This window comes from Octopus bimaculoides, chromosome 16 (genome assembly GCF_046866305.1).
Source record: "Octopus bimaculoides isolate indiv1 chromosome 16, ASM4686630v1, whole genome shotgun sequence".
NCBI lineage: Eukaryota > Metazoa > Mollusca > Cephalopoda > Octopoda > Octopodidae > Octopus > Octopus bimaculoides.
The window spans coordinates 51,533,225-51,556,773 of record NC_142943.1 but is presented as its reverse complement, the minus strand read 5'-3'; the positions used below and the strand labels follow the sequence as shown (position 1 = coordinate 51,556,773).

General features: G+C 36.0%; 2 protein-coding genes across 3 annotated transcripts in view; both read left to right on the top strand.

Annotated features, from left to right (window-relative positions):
* LOC106873418 (uncharacterized) overlaps positions 1-23,549 on the top strand; it is a 41,872-nt gene that overhangs the window by 1,451 nt on the left and 16,872 nt on the right. For both annotated transcript variants that reach the window (XM_014920774.3, XM_089364780.1), the window contains 2 exons: positions 19,241-19,571; positions 22,278-22,364. In XM_014920774.3, coding sequence (XP_014776260.2) covers positions 19,257-19,571; positions 22,278-22,364 — 402 coding nt within the window. In that variant the 5' untranslated portion in view covers positions 19,241-19,256. The remainder of the gene's footprint in view (positions 1-19,240; positions 19,572-22,277; positions 22,365-23,549) is intronic.
* LOC149132388 (uncharacterized) lies at positions 57-6,523 on the top strand. Its single transcript, XM_089364779.1, has one exon. It carries the CDS (start codon positions 197-199, stop codon positions 6,371-6,373), a length of 6,177 nt encoding a protein of 2,058 aa, XP_089220905.1. The 5' UTR covers positions 57-196; the 3' UTR covers positions 6,374-6,523.

Sequence of the window (23,549 nt, the reverse complement as noted above, 5' to 3'; positions counted from 1 at the left end):
CTTGATGCACAACTTATGCTGCGTCAAGAAACATCAACATTCAAAGTATCAATAAAATATTCGGGTTCCACATAATATTTGAAACATATTCTTTTATAATTCTATACGACTTATGTATTCACTCCAGCATGGCCGAAACCTATTAACAAAAGTAATATATTTGAAAAGATTGTTATTACTATCTTAATTTTACAAGATGCCATCTATTAAAACTGATCATGGTCAGCTAGCCATTCAAGTGGTTAGAGAATCTCGTGGTAGAACTTCTCATGGTAATAAAAAAACTTCAAAAAATGCACCTCAGGCACTAACTGGCAAAAAGAATCCAAAATCGAAAGGACATTCCCATAAAGGTACGGAACAACATTTGTTCCTGAGCAATGATAATGGATGTAACTTCGACCTTAGTTCAGCATCGTCCCGTTCTACAAAATCAGCTTTTGCAAGACTTGGTACTCAATCAGTTATAACACAGGTTAGCAGAAGTTTAACCAAAGTTCCATATACATCGACTAGTAAAGTTTCGTGTCATTCTCTGTGTAATGGTATGAGAAAGCATGTTATTGTTGAAAAACACAGTCCACTCAGAAAATCAGTTTCGAAACGGATTTCGCCGTCTTTCCCAAAGCCTGCTGATCTTGGTAGTTTAGAGAATATCTCTGTGTTCAAAGAAAACTTCCATTCAGTTAATAATCCAGAAATATCTGTTCCATCAGTGCAACACAAACAACCTGAAATAATTACCGTTATTACAAAAGAGCCTGAAAGTTTTGAGCTACAATTGCAACATAATTTTGAAGAGGAAATGCTTCCTGCTTTGAATTTGGATCAGCTTGATAACCATTTTACTGAGGAAGTGGAACCTGAATGTTGCTATAATACAGAAGAGGAAAACACCGTTGATCCTCAAAACCAAATTCCTGAAAAAGTATTTGCAAATGCGTTAGATTTAGAAGTAATTAATTTGGATTTACCAAATGATATTTCTGCTGGTAAAACGTCCCCTGTTGAAGACGAAGCAGCTGTAGAGCAATTGGAAGATAAATCAGTTAGAGAAGATGAAATTTCTGCTGTCAGACAGAAAGAAAGCACAAATCTAGATAAGAAACCAGAGCAAGAAGACTGCTGTCCTTGTCGTGGAACTGCTTCAGTGCAAAAAACACTCAGCACTGTTGCTGCGGCCACTGCCGCTGCGTTTTCAGCTCATCCTTTATTGGCATCACATAACAGATTAGAGGTTCAGTTGATGACTCTATTGGATAAGATGAATTCTTTAGAACAACAAATATTTCTACAGAAACATGAAATGGAGAAGGAAGGAAAGCTCCAGAAGTTGGAGAATCAACTTAGCCAAGTAACAAAGGATCGGATGAATTCTTTAGAACTTTTACAACAGCAGATGTTTGGTATGCAAGCCAACTTTCTAAATGTCGCAAAAAGTTTTGAGAACATGTTTGGTCAGGTTCCCGACAATATTCAACAAAAAATTAATGAGGATGAAGAGAAAACGGAACCATTACATTACAGATCTCAAAATGTGCAACATTCAAAAAATGATATTGAAAAGTCTAAAGAACCTGATTCTTTAGAATCACTAGATTTGTCTATTAATACAGATAAAGATGTAAGAAGTTTCCCTAAACCCCTTTCTGTAGCTCCCGAAGATAAACATGCTAAAAATCCCAAAAAGGAACATCATATTGAAAAGTCGTCATCAAAAAGTGCATCGAGAAGTCATTCTAAAGATACATCTGCTCCTTGCATAAAACCAAAAGTAAATTCAAATAATCCTCTCAGCACAGCCCATAAGGCATCGAATGTAAAGACAAACATTGTGAATGGCAAGGAAAGCAAATCTACTTCGAAACCAAACAAAACTGTGAGTTCGGTGAATTCCACATCCAAATTCCAGAATTCTAGATCCAATAGAAACAAGAAATATCAATCGAATGTAGAAGAAGAAAAACTTGTTATTAAAGAAATTAACAGAAATATACAGAAACCAACATCTGTAACTGAGAAACAATCTGCTAAAGAGCTCCCTTTGAAATACTCTTACCTTAAAACTTTTTCCTCTAATCCTTATTCTAAGGAACCGTATGCAGTCCGAGAAACTTCTAAAGCTAAACGCATTCCTAAGAAACAGTCTCCTCCTGCACCAGCAATTCTGAACACTAGTTATGTTATTTCTTCTTCTCCCGATTTACAGCACGATGAAAAGGAGTTTAATAGAATTGAAAATCAAAATAGTAATTCTAAGAAATGGTTTACTTCTTTACAGTCAGTAGCTCCACTTGAGAAATATCTTCTAGACTCACCTCTCAAGACTCAACTTTTCACATCAGATAAAATTTATGCTGACCTAAAACCAATTACTCCTTCAGCTGAACTTGTTGCTGGGCAAGAAATTCTTTTACGTGCTCAGACTAGTCGGATGTTTCTGGAAGAAAACTTAAAGAATTTAGAACGAGATTACAAGAAGGATGCTGTTTATAATATTGTGGATAATCTTTATGAAAACAGCCCTGCATCTCAAACTTATCAAATGAAACGAAAAGTTGACCAATGTATTGCCAAAATGCAGATAGATATTCAGAAAGAACTCTCAATGGAAGAAGCCACTTCCAAAAAACTTTCTTGCTCAAATCCTGCTACCAAAGTGAATAAATTAACGAAGAAAAAAGACTCTGAAGATTTAAGTGGTTCCAGACAGAAACAACCAAAAGTTATTGTTAAAACAAAAGAAAAAGCCCCACAAAGTTCAAATAAAGCCATAAATGTCATGTACCAAGATCAAGAATATCTTACGCAAGTATTTGGTAAAGCGACTTACCAAAATAAAAGAACTACTGTTCGAGAGCCTTACTTACACATCAGAAATAAACCACAGACAAAAGTAACCCAACCAAAAGCTATGGTGGATGTTAAAGGAATACAAAAGAAATCTACCAAAGTTCAAACAGTGGAAGAAGTAAAGAAAACTGTTGAGAAAGGTACTGGAATCGTGGCTGATGACCAAAAATATTTCTTTGCTAGCAAACCTAGTAATAATTCTAACTATTTACAGAATTCAAGTTTGGTACCAGGCCATTTAGGTTATATGGCTGTATCCTTAAGAGAGCCTAGAATGGACTCTGGATTAACTCATGCCGTTACAGTGAGGCCTGGTAGTTCTGTAGTTGTTGCTCCCCAGGACCAGCCTAAAGTTGTTCCTGCTGAAAATGTTGTCCTCTGTACTGTTCCTTTTGTAAATGAAGCAAAACCTGCAAAGAAAACCGTATTGAGTAAGCAGGACTTACCATCTGTCGATATTGTTGGAGAAATGACCAAAGACAAGGCTGTAAAGAATGTGAAGTTTACTACAGACAGTCAAGATAAAAATGTTCTGAATACATCTTTTGAGAAATCGGTTACGATTGCTGAAAGCACTGATAATGAAGAGGAGATACCCTGTGAGAGATTCAGTGATGGTTCTGATATTGTTGAAGCAGAAAATGATGTTGAGGTAGTTGTTGTCGAGTCTAAAACCAAAGAAGCCAGTGAATCATTAGCTGATAATAATAACAGCAGTCGGGTGTTGCCACAGCAGTTAGAATTATTAACTGGCTTAACATCAGAACTAATATTAACTAAAAACCATAAAATAGCAGCTACATTAGCAACATCTCAAAGAATGCCTATTGATGCTGAATCAATTCAACAAGAAGAAGATCTAAATGAAATTATTCAGTTAGTGGAACAAGAAATTTTGTCACAGATAATCTCCAGCGACCAAGTAACACCTAATTCTGCAGTTGCTTATTTGAAGAAGAGCTTTTCAGCAGAAAATAATGGTGACAAAGAATGTATCCCTAAAATAAAAGCTTCAGTCTCTGAGGATTCTTTGATACTATCCCAACTGATTGAGGAAATTCTTGCTGATAAAGTTGGCACAATCTTAGCAAATGACTATGCTTTAAGCATACCGACTTCAGACAAATCTCCCAAACCAACTTCATCTAATCAATTTGAAAAAGGTGAAATTTGTCAAACAAAGCCAAACGAATTTTCCTCATTGAAACAAGATGCAGTTTGTCAAACAAGTTTATTATTAAACGAGTTAGTTTTGGAAGATAAAAATTCACATTTTACTGATAAAACGCCTGGAAGTGCAGTTATTTCTCAGCCTCTGCAGCCTACTTCTATCAAAGAATCAGTTCTTGTAGACACTGCCATTCCTCAGGAGTCTGAAACCATGATAAATGAAGATGGTAGCAACTTATTAATAAATGAAGCTGCAAGCTACTCCGCTAATGAAATCAATTCATTAAATTTAAATAAAAATTCTGTAGAACAAGGAGAGAAAACTGATGTACAAGAAACTACAACTGGTGAAAATCCAGATGAAGTTCCAATGAAAAGTTATCATCCAAATTTTGCCAAAGATTCTAACAAAGACGCAGCAAAAGACTCAACTGGAAATATAGTGCAGCCTATTAACATTTCTGTAATAACCCACTCTGATGATGGTGCAGTGCAAGATACAAATGCAGTCTCAATGCAAAGTTCAAAAAGCCCTGTACAACCGTTCAGTAGTTTTGTAATGCAACCATCAACAAGTAAATTACAAGACACAAATGCACCAGCAATGCAACGCTGTATAAGTGTCGTGGCACAAGATGCCGTAAACGTTTTGGGTAGTATTACAAGACGGCAGTCTGAGGCAGAACGTGTCGAAGAGGTACAAAGGAGAAGAAGGGAAGCAACTCTTGCTAAATTGCGGATTGACAAAATGGAATCTATCTATATTCCGCCAGACACTCGTGTCCGGTCTCCTGTTAGACACGTTAAATTGGTCGAAATAACTTCGAAATCTTTGAACGAAACAAACACCGAAGAGAAAGATCAATTTATAACGCCATCATTACCGTCACAATTTCCTCCATCGCAATCACCGACGCAGTTTCTACCATCACAGTCATCACCACCACAACAACCAGCATCACAATTACTACTACAACCTCCGAAGCCTCACAGAACAACATCAACAACATCACAAACAACATCGTCATTGCAATTTTCATCTTCACACACAACAACCCCACCTCCATCTTCTATTGCTCACTTCCAAACTTCTGGGGCAGGAAAAGGCCCCAGCAGATCTCTCTTCTCACCTGAGAACCCTGATTCCCCTGAGAAAATTACTGACGAACAAGTAAAAGAGCTTGGAGAAAATTTCACAGTTGCTTCACTTGAAGGACTAAATTTGGCGCCTAAATTTGATGCTGACAATGACAACGATGTAGAAGAAATTCTTGGAACAGACAATGAGGTTGCAACTGATTCTTCACCTTTATCTGACAAGGTGAGCAGTGAGTCACTGTCATCAGGGAGCGGTAGTAGCAATACTGCACTTGAGAGTCTCTCTGATGGCCAGTGGCTGCTGAGTCAGAGTGAAGGACAAGCAGCGCTGTATATGGTCAGTGATGGTGTCTACAAACGTATTCTTGCTGATGTCAGCAACCCCAGCACATTGAAGGACTCAAACGAGTTAACTCGTGATGACACAGCTGATATCACTTACAGCGATGGAGAATTTGTTCTCCAGCAGCGAGTTCCACCTGAGAAAGATCCACTCTTACAACTCATTTTGAAGATGAGGAAGACCCCTTTGAATCCACCTCACAGTCCTGAAATGATCCCAGGCAATACTGATGCTAATGCAGAGGGTCAAAGAAGTCCCGGAGAATGGGCATTGTCCAGTTCAGAAATTGGTCAAGCCACTTTCGAGACATCTTCTGATTATGCTGCAGCAGCCTCAACAAACGTGAAGCCTGACAATTCCAATAAAATGGCTAAAACAGTTTTACCTCAGCAATCTTCTTCTAGACAATCGCATATATATTCTAGTGATAAAAGCAAAACAAATTCTCGAGTGATCTTTGTTGGGTTGACCCCTGATGAAGATGCTACGGCAGAATTAGGATTGGAAATCCAACAAGACCAAACTCCTGTGGTACCAAATTTGTTGCAGAATGGGTCATTTCAACCAAAGGCTCCTATCACAACTGCTGGTTACCTGTTGCCCTCACAACAGAGTTTTATGCAACCCACTGATCTGATTGGGTCCAAATCTGTTCGTTTCAGCCAATACAGAGGGATTGATCCTGTTGTTTCTGACAATGCTTTATACAATGAAAGCCAATATGTTGATGCGTCTGTAGAGTCAGATGTTCATAATACGCTGCTTGGTGATGGCGATGACATAAAAGACGCTCAGAGTCTGCCACGACCTCCACTTATACCTCATAGAATACCGGTAACGATTCCGAGTCCAGGAGAAATCTGGGATGATGAAGACATAGAAGAAATATCATTTCAGGATGGTATATGAGACTTTTTTTTCACTGTTTCAGAATTTGTTTTCCATTTTTTGATCAGAATGCTGCAGCATATTAACTGTGAGGTTAAACTGCTGACTGGTTCAAACTTGACCGTTACAGATATTCATCTCTAAACCTCTCTGAGTTCAATAACATAACACTGCTTGCATCATTCTACATATACCTCTCCTGGTTCACAACTGAATGCTTAGCAGACAGAAAAGGTGTGTCTATCAAGATACTGACAAATGCCTCAAAAAACAACCCAATACCAGCATCTACAAAAGTAAATAAACAGCTCAGCCACGTGAGGATGACAACACTGTGAATGGAAAAACAGCCAGTTTCATTCATTTGATGAGTTGTTAATGTGAAATAACGAAATGATCTAACTGCAAGTATTCTGTATTGCTGGATATATTTAAAAATTCTTTTTTTATTTTTATTATTATTATTATTTTGTGGGTTTATATCGATAAAATAAATACCAGTTGAATATTGGGATTGATGTAATTGGCTTACACCTTCCCTTAAAATTGCTGGTCTTGTACCAAAATTTCAAGCCATTATTATTATTATTATTATTATTATTATTATTATTACTCCTACTACTACTACTACTACTACTACTACTATTATTATTATTATTATTATTATTATTATTATTATTTAAGGCAGCGAGCTGGCAGAATTGTTAGCACATTGGGCAAAATGCTTAGCAGTATTTTGTCAGCTGCCATATTCTGAGTTCAAATTCTGCCGAGCTCGACTTTGCCTTTCATCCTTTCGGGGTCGATAAATTGAGTACCAGTTGAACACTGGGTCGATGTAATCGACACATTCCCTCCCCCAAACTGGCTGCTTCTTGCAGAAAAATTTTAAATCATTATTATTATTATTATTATTATTCAAGGAAAAAATAGTGCCTGTAACCTTTAATGGTTCTTCAAAACTGCTGAGATCAATGTGTTTGATATTTGATTTGAACATTTGTACATAAAAAGAAACTTCCTGGAGTAAGATTACAGTAACAAAGAGCAGAACACTACTGTCCGTGATTGGATGATTATTAGAAGAAAAAAAAAACATGAATTAACAGAACTAGCAGAGCATTAGATTGGATATCTTTGCAGTATTAAGCCTCTTTCATCTACTTTCTGAGTTCAAATCCTGCCAACATAAAAACTTTACCTTTTATTTAACTGGAGTAAAAAAACAAAGCAAAAAAAAAAGCAAAAAAACTAAAACAAAAACAAAAAAAAACTGTACAGGTAATATACTAATGTGGATTTAACGGATTTCTTTCTTTCTTTCTTTTAACACCTTTTCACCTTTACAAAACATTGATATTTTGATATTAAGCTGTCCTGCGAATTCTTGAAAGCAATTTCTAATATTGGAAGAAATATCTAAAAACAAAAAATGAAGAAGAAAAATAAATGAAGAAAAAAAAAAAACCAAAGGACAAAACAAACAACGTATGAATCTCATACAAAATTAACTTTATTTAAAAGAAAAGAAAAAAGCCAGCCAGAAATCTGCAAATGTTTTTGTTTTTTTTTTTTCCTTTCTAATTTTATTTATGACTTTATCTGAAGAGTTGATTTCTTACAGAGCCATTTTGCTAAGTTGCTTTGCTGCAATAACTATCTGTCTCTGTCTCTGATACATTTAGTGATACATGATCCAAACTTTTAAGTAATTCTTGCTTTTGTTGGGACAGCTTCTATACTTCTGCTGACGTAGCTAAGAAACAAATGACATGAGTTCTAAAAGACCAGCTTGTATCATTATCATTATTATTATTATTATTATTCCTCCTTTATATCACATGAGAATCTTAGAATAAACTTTATAACCAATCAACCACCATCAACATATAGCTGCACCCCACTCTTGTCTAACACAGTCCAGTAACACATCTGAAATTCTGTATTTAGGACTAAGAATTAGCTATATTGTAAATTAGCTATAACTAGCAATAGTGTAACGGGTTAATTTAGATTGCTTCCTTAACCCTCTCAGACCTGAGCCCCTGTGTCTAACTTTACCCTCCACCTGGGCTCCTGAGCAAAAAAGAAAAAACAAAAAAACTAGATAGTTGCATCTTCAACTCAAGAGTAACAATTGCAGTAAATTAATGGACAGAATTGGCTGCATCTTCTTTTTCTTCATATGTTGTTCATTAGCACTTTACTGGGAATCTGGCAGAGATGACATTCAACTTATTCCTGCTACATCAGGGATATGTGTGACAGGGTTAAAGCAAGCCATAAATGGTAACCCGCCAAATACATTTATTGTCTGCATCATATAATGGAACTACTTGCTTTTCGTAGCAGAGCCGATGTTTTAACCTGCCATGTTTAACCTGTTCTGAAGGGTAATCTGTTAGTTAGATTACAGCACGTTTACATATATGGGTGTACACATATATTTATATGTAAATTTTTGTATATGTGTGAAAGGTGATGTAATGTTGATTGTGTAACTAAAAGAAATTATGAAACAGCTGTAAACTAATAGAATAAACATTTATTCTCTCACTTCACTTCTCTTATCTAATTGCACTCCCTCTCTCTCTCTCTTTATATATATATATAAAACAACAAATCGATTTGTTCAGGGTATCACTTACACATGTTTCAATAGTGTGGTTTATTTCAAATAACTTATTTTTGTATTGTTACAGAACTACCTATTTCATCAGGTGATATTCTGCTGGACATTTTCCTGGTGATACCTTGCCAAATATTTTATCTTAGCTCTACTCATTCTACTCTGTTTCACTATATATATGAAGGCTGTGCTTCACCTTGGACTTACCTATGATGGCTAAGAACAAGCCAAATAACACACACACACACACACATAAGCAAAACAAAATAACGTACTTACTCAGATGTGAATATATAATTGTATAGTTTTTAATACTGTGACGAAAGCCTGTCAGTTAAATTGTAAATAATATTGAAATTAAAAGCACTGATCCGAGATAGGTTAGAACAGTTGAGCTGTCATATCTCAGAGTGGTGTTCTGTAATGTCTAGCAACATTATCTTGTTGAACAATTATATTAATATTTTTTCATTAATTTAAAAATTTTTCTATTTTACTGAAAACTTGTTTTGAACAATTCAACTTTTATTGAATTGTTATCATTGTAAATTTTTTGCATCTTATATATATATATATATTTATTTCATATAATGTACATGTATGATATTATCTTCTATATAAAAGACCAAGTGACTTTTATTGTTTGTTGGTTTCTGACTTTGTGAAGTTTTTACTTAATTTAATTTGTTTGATCTGGGTCGACCCAGGGATAAACTACATTTGTTGACTGTATTTATTTTGAGTGTGAAGGTGCATGGCTCAGTGGTTAGAGCGTCGAGCTTGCGATTGTGAGGTTGTGAGTTTGAATCCTGGACAGGGCAGCATGTTGTATTCTTGAGCAAGACACTTCATTTCACGTTGCTCCAGTTCACTCAGATGTAGAAATGAGTTGCGATGTCACAGGTGCCAAGCTGTATCGGCTCCTTTGCCTTTCCCTTGGATAACACTGGTGGCGTGAAGAAGGGAGGCCAGTATGTATGGGCAACTGCTGGTCTTCCATAAACAACCTTGCCCAGACTTGTGCCTGGGAGGGTAACTTTGTAGGTGCAATCCCAGGGTCAGTCATGACTGAAGGGGATCTCAGCAATTTTGAGTTAGAATCTAAGTAATTTCAGTTAAAATCAACAGCCAGTTTATGGATGTGACTCTGTGTAGGACATTTCAGTTATTTTCTGCTTTTTGCTTTACATTGAATTGTATGTTGTTGGTATACTTTAGGGTGTCTGGCAAGTCATAAATCCCCTTGGCATATTATAATCAAATGAATAATAACAGACGATGGGTAATTGTCAGCTCATTGCAGTTGTTTCCTTCACCTTTTTTTTCTCTCAATTCATAGTTAGCCTTGACAGACTTCAGTTATGTCCCTGCTGTATTCTTGGGATATTCTTTTGTTCGTAAAATTATGTTTCATCTAATGATTACGGTGTTTATGTAATGAAGTAATGTTCTCATTCTTCTATTAAAATGAAAAAAAAAAAGAATGCATAAGAACCAGCTGTAATGCACTGACAAGTATCCATCGTCCGTTATCATTCATTTGAAATGTTAGTACGCTGGGCAAAATGCTTAGCAGTATTTCGCCTGCCGTTATGTTCTGAGTTCAAATTCCGCCGAGGTTGACTTTGCCTTTCATTCTTTCGGGGTTGATAAATTAAGTACCAGTTGTGTACTGAGGTTGATCTAATTGACTAGCTCCCTCCCCCAAAATTCTGAGCGTTGTGTTTAGAGTAGAAAGGATTATTCATATATATATATATATATATATATATTTAAGAATTTAAGGAATGGAGAAAACGCATGTTATAATTGCATACTTTATTCCTACATATGTTTCAAAGGATTACAACCTGTGTGATCCATAGGGATCTTTGATATTAAAATTGTAACCTTCTCATCTCCATTCCTTAAATTCTTAAATATACTCAAATACCCAAAATTTCAAGGAGTTCCTGCCTTAAAAACAGGAACTAAACCACAGTTATTTTGTGTTCTTTGCTACATTGGTTTCTATTAACCCATTTATTCTATCAGAAGAATATTTATTCATTAAGATAGAAGAAATACATATAATTATATATATATATATATATATATATATATTTTTTTTCATTTCAAAGTTTCAGCTCAGAGCTGCGGCCATGCTGATGCACCACCGTGATATATATATATATATATATATATATATATATATATATATATATATATATTAAGAATTCTATGAGAATCAATTCTTTATATCAGTGCCACCTGACTGGCCCGTGTGCCAGTGGCATATAAAAAGCACCCACTACGCTCTTGAAGTGGTTGGCTTTAGGAAGGGCATCCAACTGTAGAAACCTTGCCAGAACAGATTGGAGCCTGGTGCAGCCTCCTGGCTTGCCAGTCCTCAGTCAGACCGTCCAACCCATACCAGCATGGAAAGTGGACGCTAAACGATGATGATGATGATGATTAAATTCCTAGTCACACCAAGGATCAACCCCAGAGTCAGATCTATGGTCTAAATTGGATTTGGTACTCAGATATCTATAGTATCTTTTTAAGTGAGCTTCTTCTAGCATATTGACAGACCGGTCACTGGTCAATCTTATATACACAAGTACTATAATCTTTTTAGGATCTCGAAAAAAAATTTTTCCTGAACCTTCTGATTCTTTTAATGTGCTAGTTTCCTGGTATTAAATTGATATTAATTAATATCGAATTTTTACCATATTATGTTAATTATATATATATATATATATATATATATATATATGTATATATATATATATATATATATATATATATATATATATATATATATATATATATATATATATATATATATGAGAGGGAGAGAGAGAGAGAGAAAGAGAGTCATCATTCAAACTCAAGACCTGGTCTAAATGCTTGCAAGTGTGGATTGTGCTAAAGTCAATCCAATTGCCAAATGGTGATATTTTAAAATTGAGCGATTACTCAAAGTTATCTCCCTTAAGTATGAGTTACCTCCCCTGAAAGTTTATTTATAACCACAAAACATGTTTGAAGTTGTCTCTAGTGCTTTCCGAAATAATTAGAATAATATTATAGGCGCAGGCGCGTGATAAGAAGTTTGCAAACTACAGTACTCAGCTGGTACTTATGGTTTCGATCCTGAAAGGATGAAAGTTTAAGTCAACCTTGGTGGAATTTGAACTCAGAATATAAAGACAGATGAAATGGTTTGAAGCATTTTGCCTGGTGTGGTAAAGATTCTGCCAGCTTCTTACCTTAGAATGATTAATTATTGATAATTAAACTATTTAATGTTAAATAGTTAAAGTGTATTAATTTGTAAAATATTTATAGATGTCGTATAGATATTGTAGAAATTCTATCATCATTGTCATTGTTTTAACATCTGCTTTTCCGTGCTTGCATGAGTTGGGTGGAGTTTATTGAGATATATTTCCGGTGGCCAAATGCCCTTCCTCTCACCAACCCTTGAATGTTTTGGCAGAACATTGGAAATGTATTATACTGTATGTGTGATAACAGCAGTCATTTACAACTGTCACATTATGTCAAACCAAGGAGACACAGTCATACACACACACACACACACACATGCAGATGGAAACTGAAAGAAGCCCATGTGTGTGTGTGTATGTGTGTGATTGTGTTCCCTTGGCTTGACATCATGTGACAGTTGTAAATGATTGTCATTATCATGCAAGCAATGTCATTCATTTCCAGTATGTATACACACTCTCACACACATAGGCTTCTTTCAGTTTCCATCTACCAAATCCACTCGTAAGGTGTTTGTCAGCCCAGGACTTTTGTAGAAGATACTTGCCCAAAGTGCCACACAATGGGGCTGAACCTGAAACCATGGGATTGGAAAGCAACTTTCTTAACCACACAATCACACTAACCTATAAATATTGAATATTTGCTTATTGATCAGAAGCATTCCAGATGTGACTCTCCTGCCATTTTTGTATATCAGAAACTACTTTGTGAAATATATTCTTAATCTAAAATTAGTAAGGTGTGATTTGAGGGAGGTTTGGTTGCTATTTCCAGCAGTCGATCGACCACATATAAGTTCTTTTGTTTGTTTGGATTGCTGTGTGGAGTTGTGTGCACAGAGTAAGGCTTTTAAATATTTTTGGTGTTATATAGTGCAGTCGTGGCTGTGTGGTACGAAGCTTGCTTCTCAATTACATGGTTCTGGGTTCAATCCAACTGCATGGCACCTTGGGCAAATGTCTTCTATTATAGCCTCGGGCCGACAAAGCCTTATAAATGGATTCGGTAGATGGAAACTGAAAGAAGCCCACCATATATATCTATATATATGGATATACATATCTGTGGGGCAGCTGATAATGGAGGTATGTTGGATTGTTGATATGGCTATTATTGTATGTGCGGAATAGTATTACAGCACTCACTCCATCAGTTACGATGACGAGGTTCCCAGCTGATACAATCAACGGAACAGCTTGCTCATGAAATTAACATGCAAGTGTCTGAGCGCTCCACAGACACATGTACCCTTAATGTAGTTCTCAGGGATATTCAGCATGACACAAAGTGTGACAGGGCCGGCCCTTCAAAATATCGGTGCTACTCATTTTAGCCAGCTGAGTGAACTGGAGTAATGTGAAATAAAGTGTCTTGCTCAAGGACACAACGCGTTGCCGAGAATTGAACTCATGACCTTACGATCACGAGCTGAATGCCCGAACCACTAAGCCACACGCCTTCACAAAATGTTGTGGCACTCTGTCAGTCACTTGTTTTGTAAGTACATCTCTGTATATCAATAGTACCTCACTATCAATAGTACCTCACTTTCAATAGTTAAAAACTATTTTATTGGGAAAAAAAGATGAATTAATGATGGCGAACTTTCCCTGCGGTCAACTTATCAGACATGCTCAGAGTTACCCAACGTGTCTATTTCCTTCAAGAAATAGTGGAGGGTTGTAAGCTTCTTACAACACAGTTACACCTGAGCCTATAATAACATTTTCCAAATATTTGGAGCTCTTCCTTGAAGAAGTTAATTTCCATTATCCAAGTGATGAAATTAGTAATGGAAGTGAGTGTTCTGAAAGGTTTGTCACCTGAGTAACAACAGGGTGGAAAACATCCAGAGAGTTACTGCATAAGTGCAGGCATGGCTCTGTGGTAAGAAGCTTGCTTCTCAACCACATGGTTCTGGGTTCAGTCCCACTGTGTGGCACTTTGGGCGAGTGTCTTCTACTTTAGCTTCAGGCTGGCCAAAGCCTTGTGATTGGATTTGGTAGACAGAAACTGAAAGAAGCCCATTGTGTGTATACATATATGTATATATATATATATATATATATATATATATATATATATATACAATTAAACCTTGGGAGAGGCATTATTTCTTTCAACACACGTATCCACATCAAGAATCTTGCACACGAAATACACATACGAAATATATATATACACATATATATCTATATATACACACATACATACATGTACATACATATATATATATATACATATATATATATATATGCATATTTATGTGTGTGTGTCTTTGTCTCTGTGTTTGTCCCCCCCCCCCACTGTTTGACAACCGGTGTTGGTGTACTTACGTCCCCATAACTTAGAGGTTCGACAAAAGAGACTGATAGAATAAGTATCAAGCTTAAAAAGAATAAGTCTTGGGGACAATTTCTTTGACTAAAACCATTAAGGTAGTGCCCCAGGATGGCCACAGTCAAATGACTGAAACAAGTTAAAGAATAAAAGAATAAAAGAATAAAAGAATAAAAGAATAAAAGAATTTGCTTGCTAGCAGCAAAAAGATTTCCTCTCTGAGTGAAGGGTAGATTGTTCGATGCTTGTGTATGAAGTGTAGTGCTGCATGGCAGCAAAGCATTGGAATTAAAAGCTGAAGATGTTTGAAGGTCGGAAAGAAATGAGATCAGTTATAGTTTTATTATCATATGTGTAGAAATGTTAGCTTGCGTAAATAACAGCAGAAACAAGTTGAGAGAAAGATTGGGTATAAGAAGAATCGGATGTAGTGTGTGCTAGAGAGAATACTAAGTTGATGTGGATGCATATGCGTGTTTTGAGGGTGATGGATATGTTTAGAAGTGTCAAGTAATTGAAGTGGGAGAGGAAGAGGAAGATCCAGGAAAAACATTGGAAAGAAGTTTCAGATGGTTGATCTTGGAAGACTGAATGTTCACAGAGGAGATAAACTAAGGAACGTAACAAGTGGCTCGATTCAATTTGGAAGAAGATATTTACAATTCATATAGATATGAACGAAAAAAAAAAATTAAAGAAAAATAAGAAGGCTCTTGCTGGTGGTGATGATGATGATGATGATGATGAGAAGACAGTGAGATTCAAAACAAGTGTCATTTCATCAATCTTATATGTTAAAATGAAATATACTGCAAACACTACAAAATTAATCACCATCTCAAGTGAGAAATGGAAAACCATACGCAGGAAAGACGAGTGTATGTAATATGATTTCTTTTAGATAAGGCAGTTTTGTAGAAGGTGGCAGACATACATATAGTAAGACTACTTCACACACACACATGTATATATATTCACACTGAAAGCATATATATATATATATATATATATATATATATGTATGTATGTATCTATATACATATATATATATATATATATATATATATATATATATATATATATATGCGAGTAAAAATAAATACAAAAAAGGTGAGTTTTTTTGTATGATTGTGTATAGAGGAATATATTATTTTGTTTAAAAGAGTTCCAACATTGTCTGTTTTTTATGTTTTATTTATATTCCTGCAGAACCAATGTGGGGTATAGAATATGGAATATACAATATATAATATAATATACAATATATAAAATAAAATAAAATAAAAATGGATGGCACCATGAAAGAAAGTATTGAATGTATATATATGTATATGTATATATGTATGTATATGTATATATGTATGTATATTTATATATATATGTATATATATGTATATATATATATATATATATATATATATATGTATATATATATGTATGTATATGTATATATATATGTATATGTATATATATGTATATGTATATATATGTATATGTATATATATGTTTGTATATATATGTATGTATATGTATATATATGTATATATATAAGTATATGTATATGCGTATATATATATACACACACACATACACACACACTGTCTCTTTCTCTTATTCACTATCTCTCCCATTTTACTCTCCCTCTCTTCGACATTCACCTCTGCATAGTCCTACTCTTTCACTCATTGTGGGACAGATGTAAAAAAAAAAGCCCCCCCCCCAAACAAAACAAACAAACAATCAAGCAAAAATAGGTGCTGTAAATATTGAAATGGTAAACTGGTAGAGAATTTTTTCCAGTGCCCTCTCTCTCTCTCTCTCTCTCTCTCTCCATCTCTTCTGAAATAGATTATGTTGTGCTGTGTGAAAAATTGTGTTGGGGGTCTCTTACAACAGAGGTAGTGAGTTCAATTCCTGGATAGGGCTGTGTGTTGTGTTCTTGAGCAAGACACTTTATTTCGCGTTGCTCCAGTTCACTCATCCGTAGAAATGAGTTGTAACATCACTGGTGCCCCAAACTGTATTGGCCCCTTTGCTTTTCTCTCGGATAACATTGGTGGTGTGGAGAGGAGAGGCCAGCATGCATGGGCATTTGCTGGTCTTCCACAAACAACCTTGCCTGGACTTGTGCCTTGGAAAGTAACTTCATGACTGAAGGGGCTCTAATTATTTATTATTTATTGGTATTTAAATTGTTTTGTAATTGGTTTTGTCAGGAGTAAGATGGTGATGTCCCCATGACCTTTGCAGATCTTTGAAAATCAACAAGAATGATGTGGTTAATGCTTTTAATAATAACCTGTCTGAGACTGCTCTTCATTCTATAATATAAATTTCCTGCTTTTTTACTTTTTAAGTGATCGAAATTAAAATCTTTCCTCAAAATTTCATGTTATGTTTCAAACACTAGCTTAATGATAATAAAATTATTTTACTAAATATCATTATTTTTGCAAATTAATTGAAACAAAAGAATTGTGTATTTCAACAGAAATTTGATAACAAAAGAATTAATTCTTTTCTGTGTTTACTGATTTGGTTTTGTCAAGAGCTTTAAGTCTTCTCTATTGTGCCTGTCACTGTGCTTTGCTTTTATTATAAAAAAAAAAAATTTTTAGAAGAGTATATGAAATTGTTCTGTATTAAGAATAATGTATTGTATAGCTTTGTTATAAAACCGTTGCCAACTGTACACCAATGGATAATTCAGTCTTGATTTCTATAGATATAAGCCTGGCTGTCACCTGCAAGTGAACATCATTTGGAAGGTTGTACCATGTTTTTACTAAGTATTTTAGGTTCTTATGTAACTGTGAACAAACAGAGACATCCTTACAGTCCTTGCTTGCCCAGCTTTTGACTCAGTTGGAAAATGAAGATGTGACAGCTGAAGGTTGGGTGGACTGCATCAGCTGTTGGCACTCATTTACGGCTGGGTAGACTGGAGTAGGGTAAAATGATCTTCCTTGCTCACTACTGGATCCTGAAACTGACCTCATAACCTTATGATCATGAGCCCGAAAACACCTGACCACTATGGCATGTGTCTTCACCCCTGATGTACAGTAATACCTTGCCATGTCGCAGTTCACCTATCATGCACTCAGTACATCACGGTTCACCTGTTACGCACTCAGTATGTCACGGTTCACCTATCATGCACTCAGTACATCACAGTTCACCTATTATGCACTCAGTACATCGTGGTTCACTTATCATGCACTCAGTACATGTCAGTACACCTATTGTGCACCCAGTACATCACATTTCACCTGTCACGCACTCAGTACATCGTGGTTTACCTATTGCGCACCCAGTACATCACAGTTCATCTATCATGCACTTAGTACATCGTGGTTCACTTATCATGCACTCGGTACATTGTGGTTTACCTATTGCACACCCAGTACATCGCGGTTCACCTATCACGCACTCAATACATCACGGTTCACTTATTGTGCACCCAGTACATCACAGTTCACTTCAGTACATTGTAGTTCACCTATCATGCACTCAATATATCATGGTTCACCTATCGTCCACTCAGTACATCGCGGATTTTTCTGGCTAATATATGTAAATTTATATCGTGGATACCTCAGTATATTCGGGTTTCTGCAGCCGGTAGGTATTTATAGTTTTTTTTAGATTTTAATTATTTCTGTGGTAAAATAAGGATTTTCGTGCCTAAAAATTAAATTAAGAAATAGAAATAGAGTACTGTACTGCACTGTATAACACATTAATTAAAATATATTAAAAGAAAATATGTAGTGTACCATAGGTGAGTAAACAAAGAATCACACATACTGTCACTAAACACTCCATTGTGAAGGTGGAGTGTGAGTGGAGCATGTTTTATTTGAAAAACTGAAGTAGATAGAATGATGTGCATTGCTTAGAAGAACATGATAGATGTCGTAAGATTTGAACTCACGACCCTTATTGTCAGTTGTTCAACATCTTAACCCTACATGCTTGTATTATAACTTCAGAATACAAGCCACCAAGGAACCTTTATACAGTCATTCAAAATGCTAGAAATACCAGCCAAATTTCCTTTAAAATCACTACTTATAATCTTTTAAAAAGCAGAGGGCATTATAGATAATAAAGTCTGAGATAAACTGTTTGAAAAACTCTCTTTATTACATATGTTGTTGTTGGCACTCCGTCGCTTACGACGCCGAGGGTTCCAGTTGATCCTATCAACAGAACAGCCTGCTCGTGAAATTAACATGCAACTGGCTGAGCACTCCACAGACACGTGTACCCTTAACGTAGTTATCGGGGAGATTCAGCGTGACACAGTGTGACGAGGTTGACCCTTTGAATTACAGGCACAACACAAACAGGAAGTAAGAGTGAGAGAAAGTTGTGGTGAAAGAGTACAGCAGGGTTCGTCACCATCCCCTGCCGGAGCCTCGTGGAGCTTTAGGTGTTTTCGCTCAATAAACACTCACAACGCCCGGTCTGGGAATCGAAACCGCGTTCCTATGACTGCGAGTCTGCTGCCCTAACCACTGGGCCATTGCGCCTCCACATTACATATGTAAGACTCTATGATAATTAATTAATATACATAAGCTCATGTATTTAATTTTCTCTCTCTCTTTTCTCTTTTTTCTTTCCTCCAGATGGTTTTGAGATTGCATGATGGCAGAAAAAGATGGCTGTGGAATAAGATACTGGTCAAAAATATGGACTCGAGTAGTTGAAGAGAAATCAATACCAGCTGCTGAATTAATGAACGATGCTACCAAATCTTACCTACTTTCTGATAGTAATGGCACTCACTGTGAACCGTGTGGTGGCAACCATGAGAAAGAATATGACCGTTGTCTTCATTGTGAAGAACTTCTGCAACTAACCATAATCCATGTTCTTCTTTTGAGAGCTGAATCTGAAGAAGAGGTTAATAAGTTAATATATCTGCTAGCCACTGATTACAACATATTTCAAAAGCTGGTATGTATTGGTCACTGATTCCATGTTTATTGTAACTTTTACCTTCTGAGTTCAAAACCTGCCAAAACAGACTTTCCTTTTCATTGTTCTGGGGGTTGATAAAATAAGTACCAGTGAAGTTCCAGGGAGTGAAGGATGCTGGGCCTGGTGGCTAGAGTATTACACTCATGATCATAAGATTGTCGTTTCAATCCCCAAACTGGGCAGTGTGTTATATTCTTGAGAAAGATACTTCATTTCATGCTTCACATTTCTCCTGTCCCCTCAGTTGTAAATGAATAATTTTGTGACGGACTGAAACCCCATTAAGAGGGTGTGTTGTGATCTTGACCACTTATACTCAATGGGAACTGGGGAATCAGCAGTATGTCACTAACCTTTTTGGAAGAATCATTTTTTCCTAGTGTGTGTGAACGCTTTCGACTAGTCTTTTCAAACACATGTGCTCTTATATCGGCATATGGCAGAAGACATTACCGCAAGAGGACACACACTGATGTTGAACCTGGATCCACATGTTTCCTAGCAAACTCCTTAATTCCACAAATATGCCTCCACCTTTACAAATATGTGTATAACACATCAAACATAAATATGAAATACGTATCTTATTGATTTCTTACTTTGACTGAACATCGCACATTTTCAGGAAAAACCAAGTTGCATTGAATCAAATCAATGCCTGTATGTAACTGTTGTTTCTGATACCAGTAACCCTGGAGGTTGAAAGTCAAAATTAACCCCCAATTATATTCTGAAGTCAGAAAGTTTATAGACAAAATAAAATTCTACAAGACATTCATAGATATCATATCATATCATAAAAATAATATTAGTTTAAAACATTTTTATGATATACAGAATACTACGAACATTATTATTATTATTATTATTATTATTATTTATTATTGTTGTTGCAGTTATGACTATCTATAATGTATTTACAACAAAGGGCAAATACCAAATAGATCATAGAAATCAATCGCATTTTCATTAATGATTTGTATAGATCGATCAAACAAAGGCTTTAATGAAAAATGGTTTGGGGAAGATGAAGATATTAGGCTAGGAATTTGGGATCAAAAAGATATGAAATCTTAAGAAAACTGGTGGGAAAAATTGGTGAGAAAGAGAGAGGGAAAGAGAGAGAGAGAGATGTATAAAGTTACAAGATGAGCAAGTAACAAGATCAGTAGACAGACCCCTACCCCTAAGCACTTTGAGATTATAGAGCTGGAAGAGATAAAAGATAACTGGAGCGTTTAGACAAGAATTCTTAAGGAGATTGGAACTAGTGATTGTTAATCTTGTTACTGTTACAGCTTTTGTAGTTGTTCAACGGCTATACGCATGTGCACGCACACACACACACACACACACACACACACACACACACAAGTACATGTACGTATGATGTATATTTGTATGTATGCAAGTATATATATGTATGTGCATATCCCCGTGTGTGTGTGTGTACATGCATGTACGTGTATGTGTGTATATACATGTATGTATATATGTACCTATGTATGTATTGAGAAATAATTATCATTTTACTTCTTTTCTTCCATGTTGGCATGGGTTGGATGAATTATCTAATGAGTATTTTATTGCTGGATGCTCTTCCTATCACCAACCATTTCACTCACATCTTATGACATGGTGAGTCCTTTCAAAAACCAGGATACTGGAGCACCAAACTCAGATCAGAATGTTCCTTGCAGCCACTGCATCCCAGACTACCTGTTTTCTTGTGGTCTCATTGGTCACCTGGAAGCCTGCAGATGACTTGGACAATCCCTTTTATGAATGGCAGGTCTTTCACAGCTTGTGAATATGGCTGGTTGTCAAAGACTGGTGAATGATACTCACTATCCACCCATAGTTTATTATTAAACTTACTTAAAAGCTGCTCTCCATATGGATTTTTAAGCTAGCTCCTGTGGCAGGCTAATTAGGCCTCTGACCCAAAGCTAAAGAGAGCAATAAAAATAAAGCATTCATTGGTACCCTTCCAATATGGTATTACTTTAAATTCAGTTTAAATGAAAATCTTGTAAATTCACAAATTTTTGGAGTTCTTTTAAAATTTGAATTTTCAACCGTTACCCTATAACAAATTCTTATCCAAATCTGATCTCAATGCAGGATGTTTGAGAACTAAATGAAGGGCAGATTTTCAATCCCGGGATCATCCTGATTCCAAAATGGTGTAATATGTCTATGTAGAGCAAATGTAGACTGAGATACAGGGGTCCCGGACAGACAGACTTATTATTATAGATTTCATTGTGCTGCTCTTCAGTATTGTTTTTATGCTGACACTAAGAGTGTGTGTCATCATACTTGTTATTTGATCATGGTCCCCCAAACCTTAGTCTCAATTTATGTTCCTAACACCAGCTTAATGATAATTAAGTTATTTTACTAAATTCTTTGTTATATTTAAAATTAATTGAAAGAAACACAGAGCATCTCAACAGAAATATGGTAACAAAAGGGTTAAAATATATAATAGAGAAACAATTCTTAACCCCTTCAATACTAACCTGGCTGAAACCACCTCTGGCTCTGTAGTACAAATGTCTTGTTTTCATAAGTTTTTGAATTAAAATCTTCCACCAAACCATAGTCACAATTTATGTTCCTAATACTAGCTGAATCATAACTAAGTTATTTTACTAAATTCTTTGTTCAATATTTCAGACCCATCGCTTGCTTGCATTATCCGCATTTATCTCTCATGTTGCAAGCAAAGTTTTGGTTTCTCTCATTTCTCTGAATCCATCCAAGGTAAGACAATTTATCTGAACATGTTCCATGTAGGTGCTTTTCTTCTTTTTACTTTGATATTAACATTAGAGAATAAGATATTGAGCTGATCACAAACCATGATGTTCATATTTTTTTTAGACAAACAAAACCAAGAAAAAAAGAAGAAATTACAGTCAACTCACATGTCTACTGTCTGTCTGTCTATCTATCTATTTATTTGTCTGTCTGTCTGTCTGTCTGCCTATCTATCTATCTATCTGTCTATCTATCTATCTATCTATCTATCTATCTATCTATCTGTTTACCTTCCTACCTACCTATCCATCCATCTATCTGTCTGTCTGACTCCCCGTCCTCTGCCCGTCCATCCATCCATCCATCCATCCATCCATCCATCCATCCATCCATCCATCCATCCATCCAGCCATCTGTCTGTGTGTGTGTGTGTGTGTGTGTACACACATACACACACACACTCTATCCAGCCCATACCAGCATGGTAAAAAGGGTGTTAAATGATGATGATCATCACACACACACACACACACATACGAGGAGGGACCCAAAAGTAGCTGGAAATGTTCTCTGTGGGACAAGCCCATTGTAGTTGAGGCTTCTGCTGCTAGAAGCCACTTGATGCAACCCTCAGGCATCAGTCTGCTGACCAGCGTTGTCGACTACAGTCATACTGCAATGTGGTGCGTCTTTTGTTTTGCAGTGCTTCTAGAACGGTGCTTTTTACGTGCCACCGGCATGGGACCAGTCAGGTGGCACTGGCATTGACCATGATCGAATGGTGCTTTTTTATATGCCACCGGCATGGGACCAGTCAGGTGGCACTGGCATCAACCACACTAGAATGGTGCTTTTTATGTGCCACTGGCACAGGACCAGTCAGGCGGTACTAGTACCAACCACGCTTGAATGGTGCTTCTTACATGCTACCACCATGGGTACCAATCAGGCACCCAACTAATAAAATAAATAGTATTAAAGAGTTTCATTATTTACTGTGTTTTCTGTTTCTCTTTTTTTTTTTTTTAACAAAGCAATACATAATTTGAAGGTGATTTGGCTGTTATTTCTATCAAGATGAATGACTGCATGGGAGCTCTATCATTGGCTTGCAATTTTGTCAATTGTTAGAACTGGTTGAGCAGTAAATTCAGTGTATTAGATTAATTTAGTTTGATCTTTGTACAT

Coding starts and splice junctions, on each gene's coding strand:
- LOC149132388 (XM_089364779.1), top strand. CDS start 197: ATGCCATCTATTAAAACTGATCATGGTCAGCTAGCCATTCAAGTGGTT.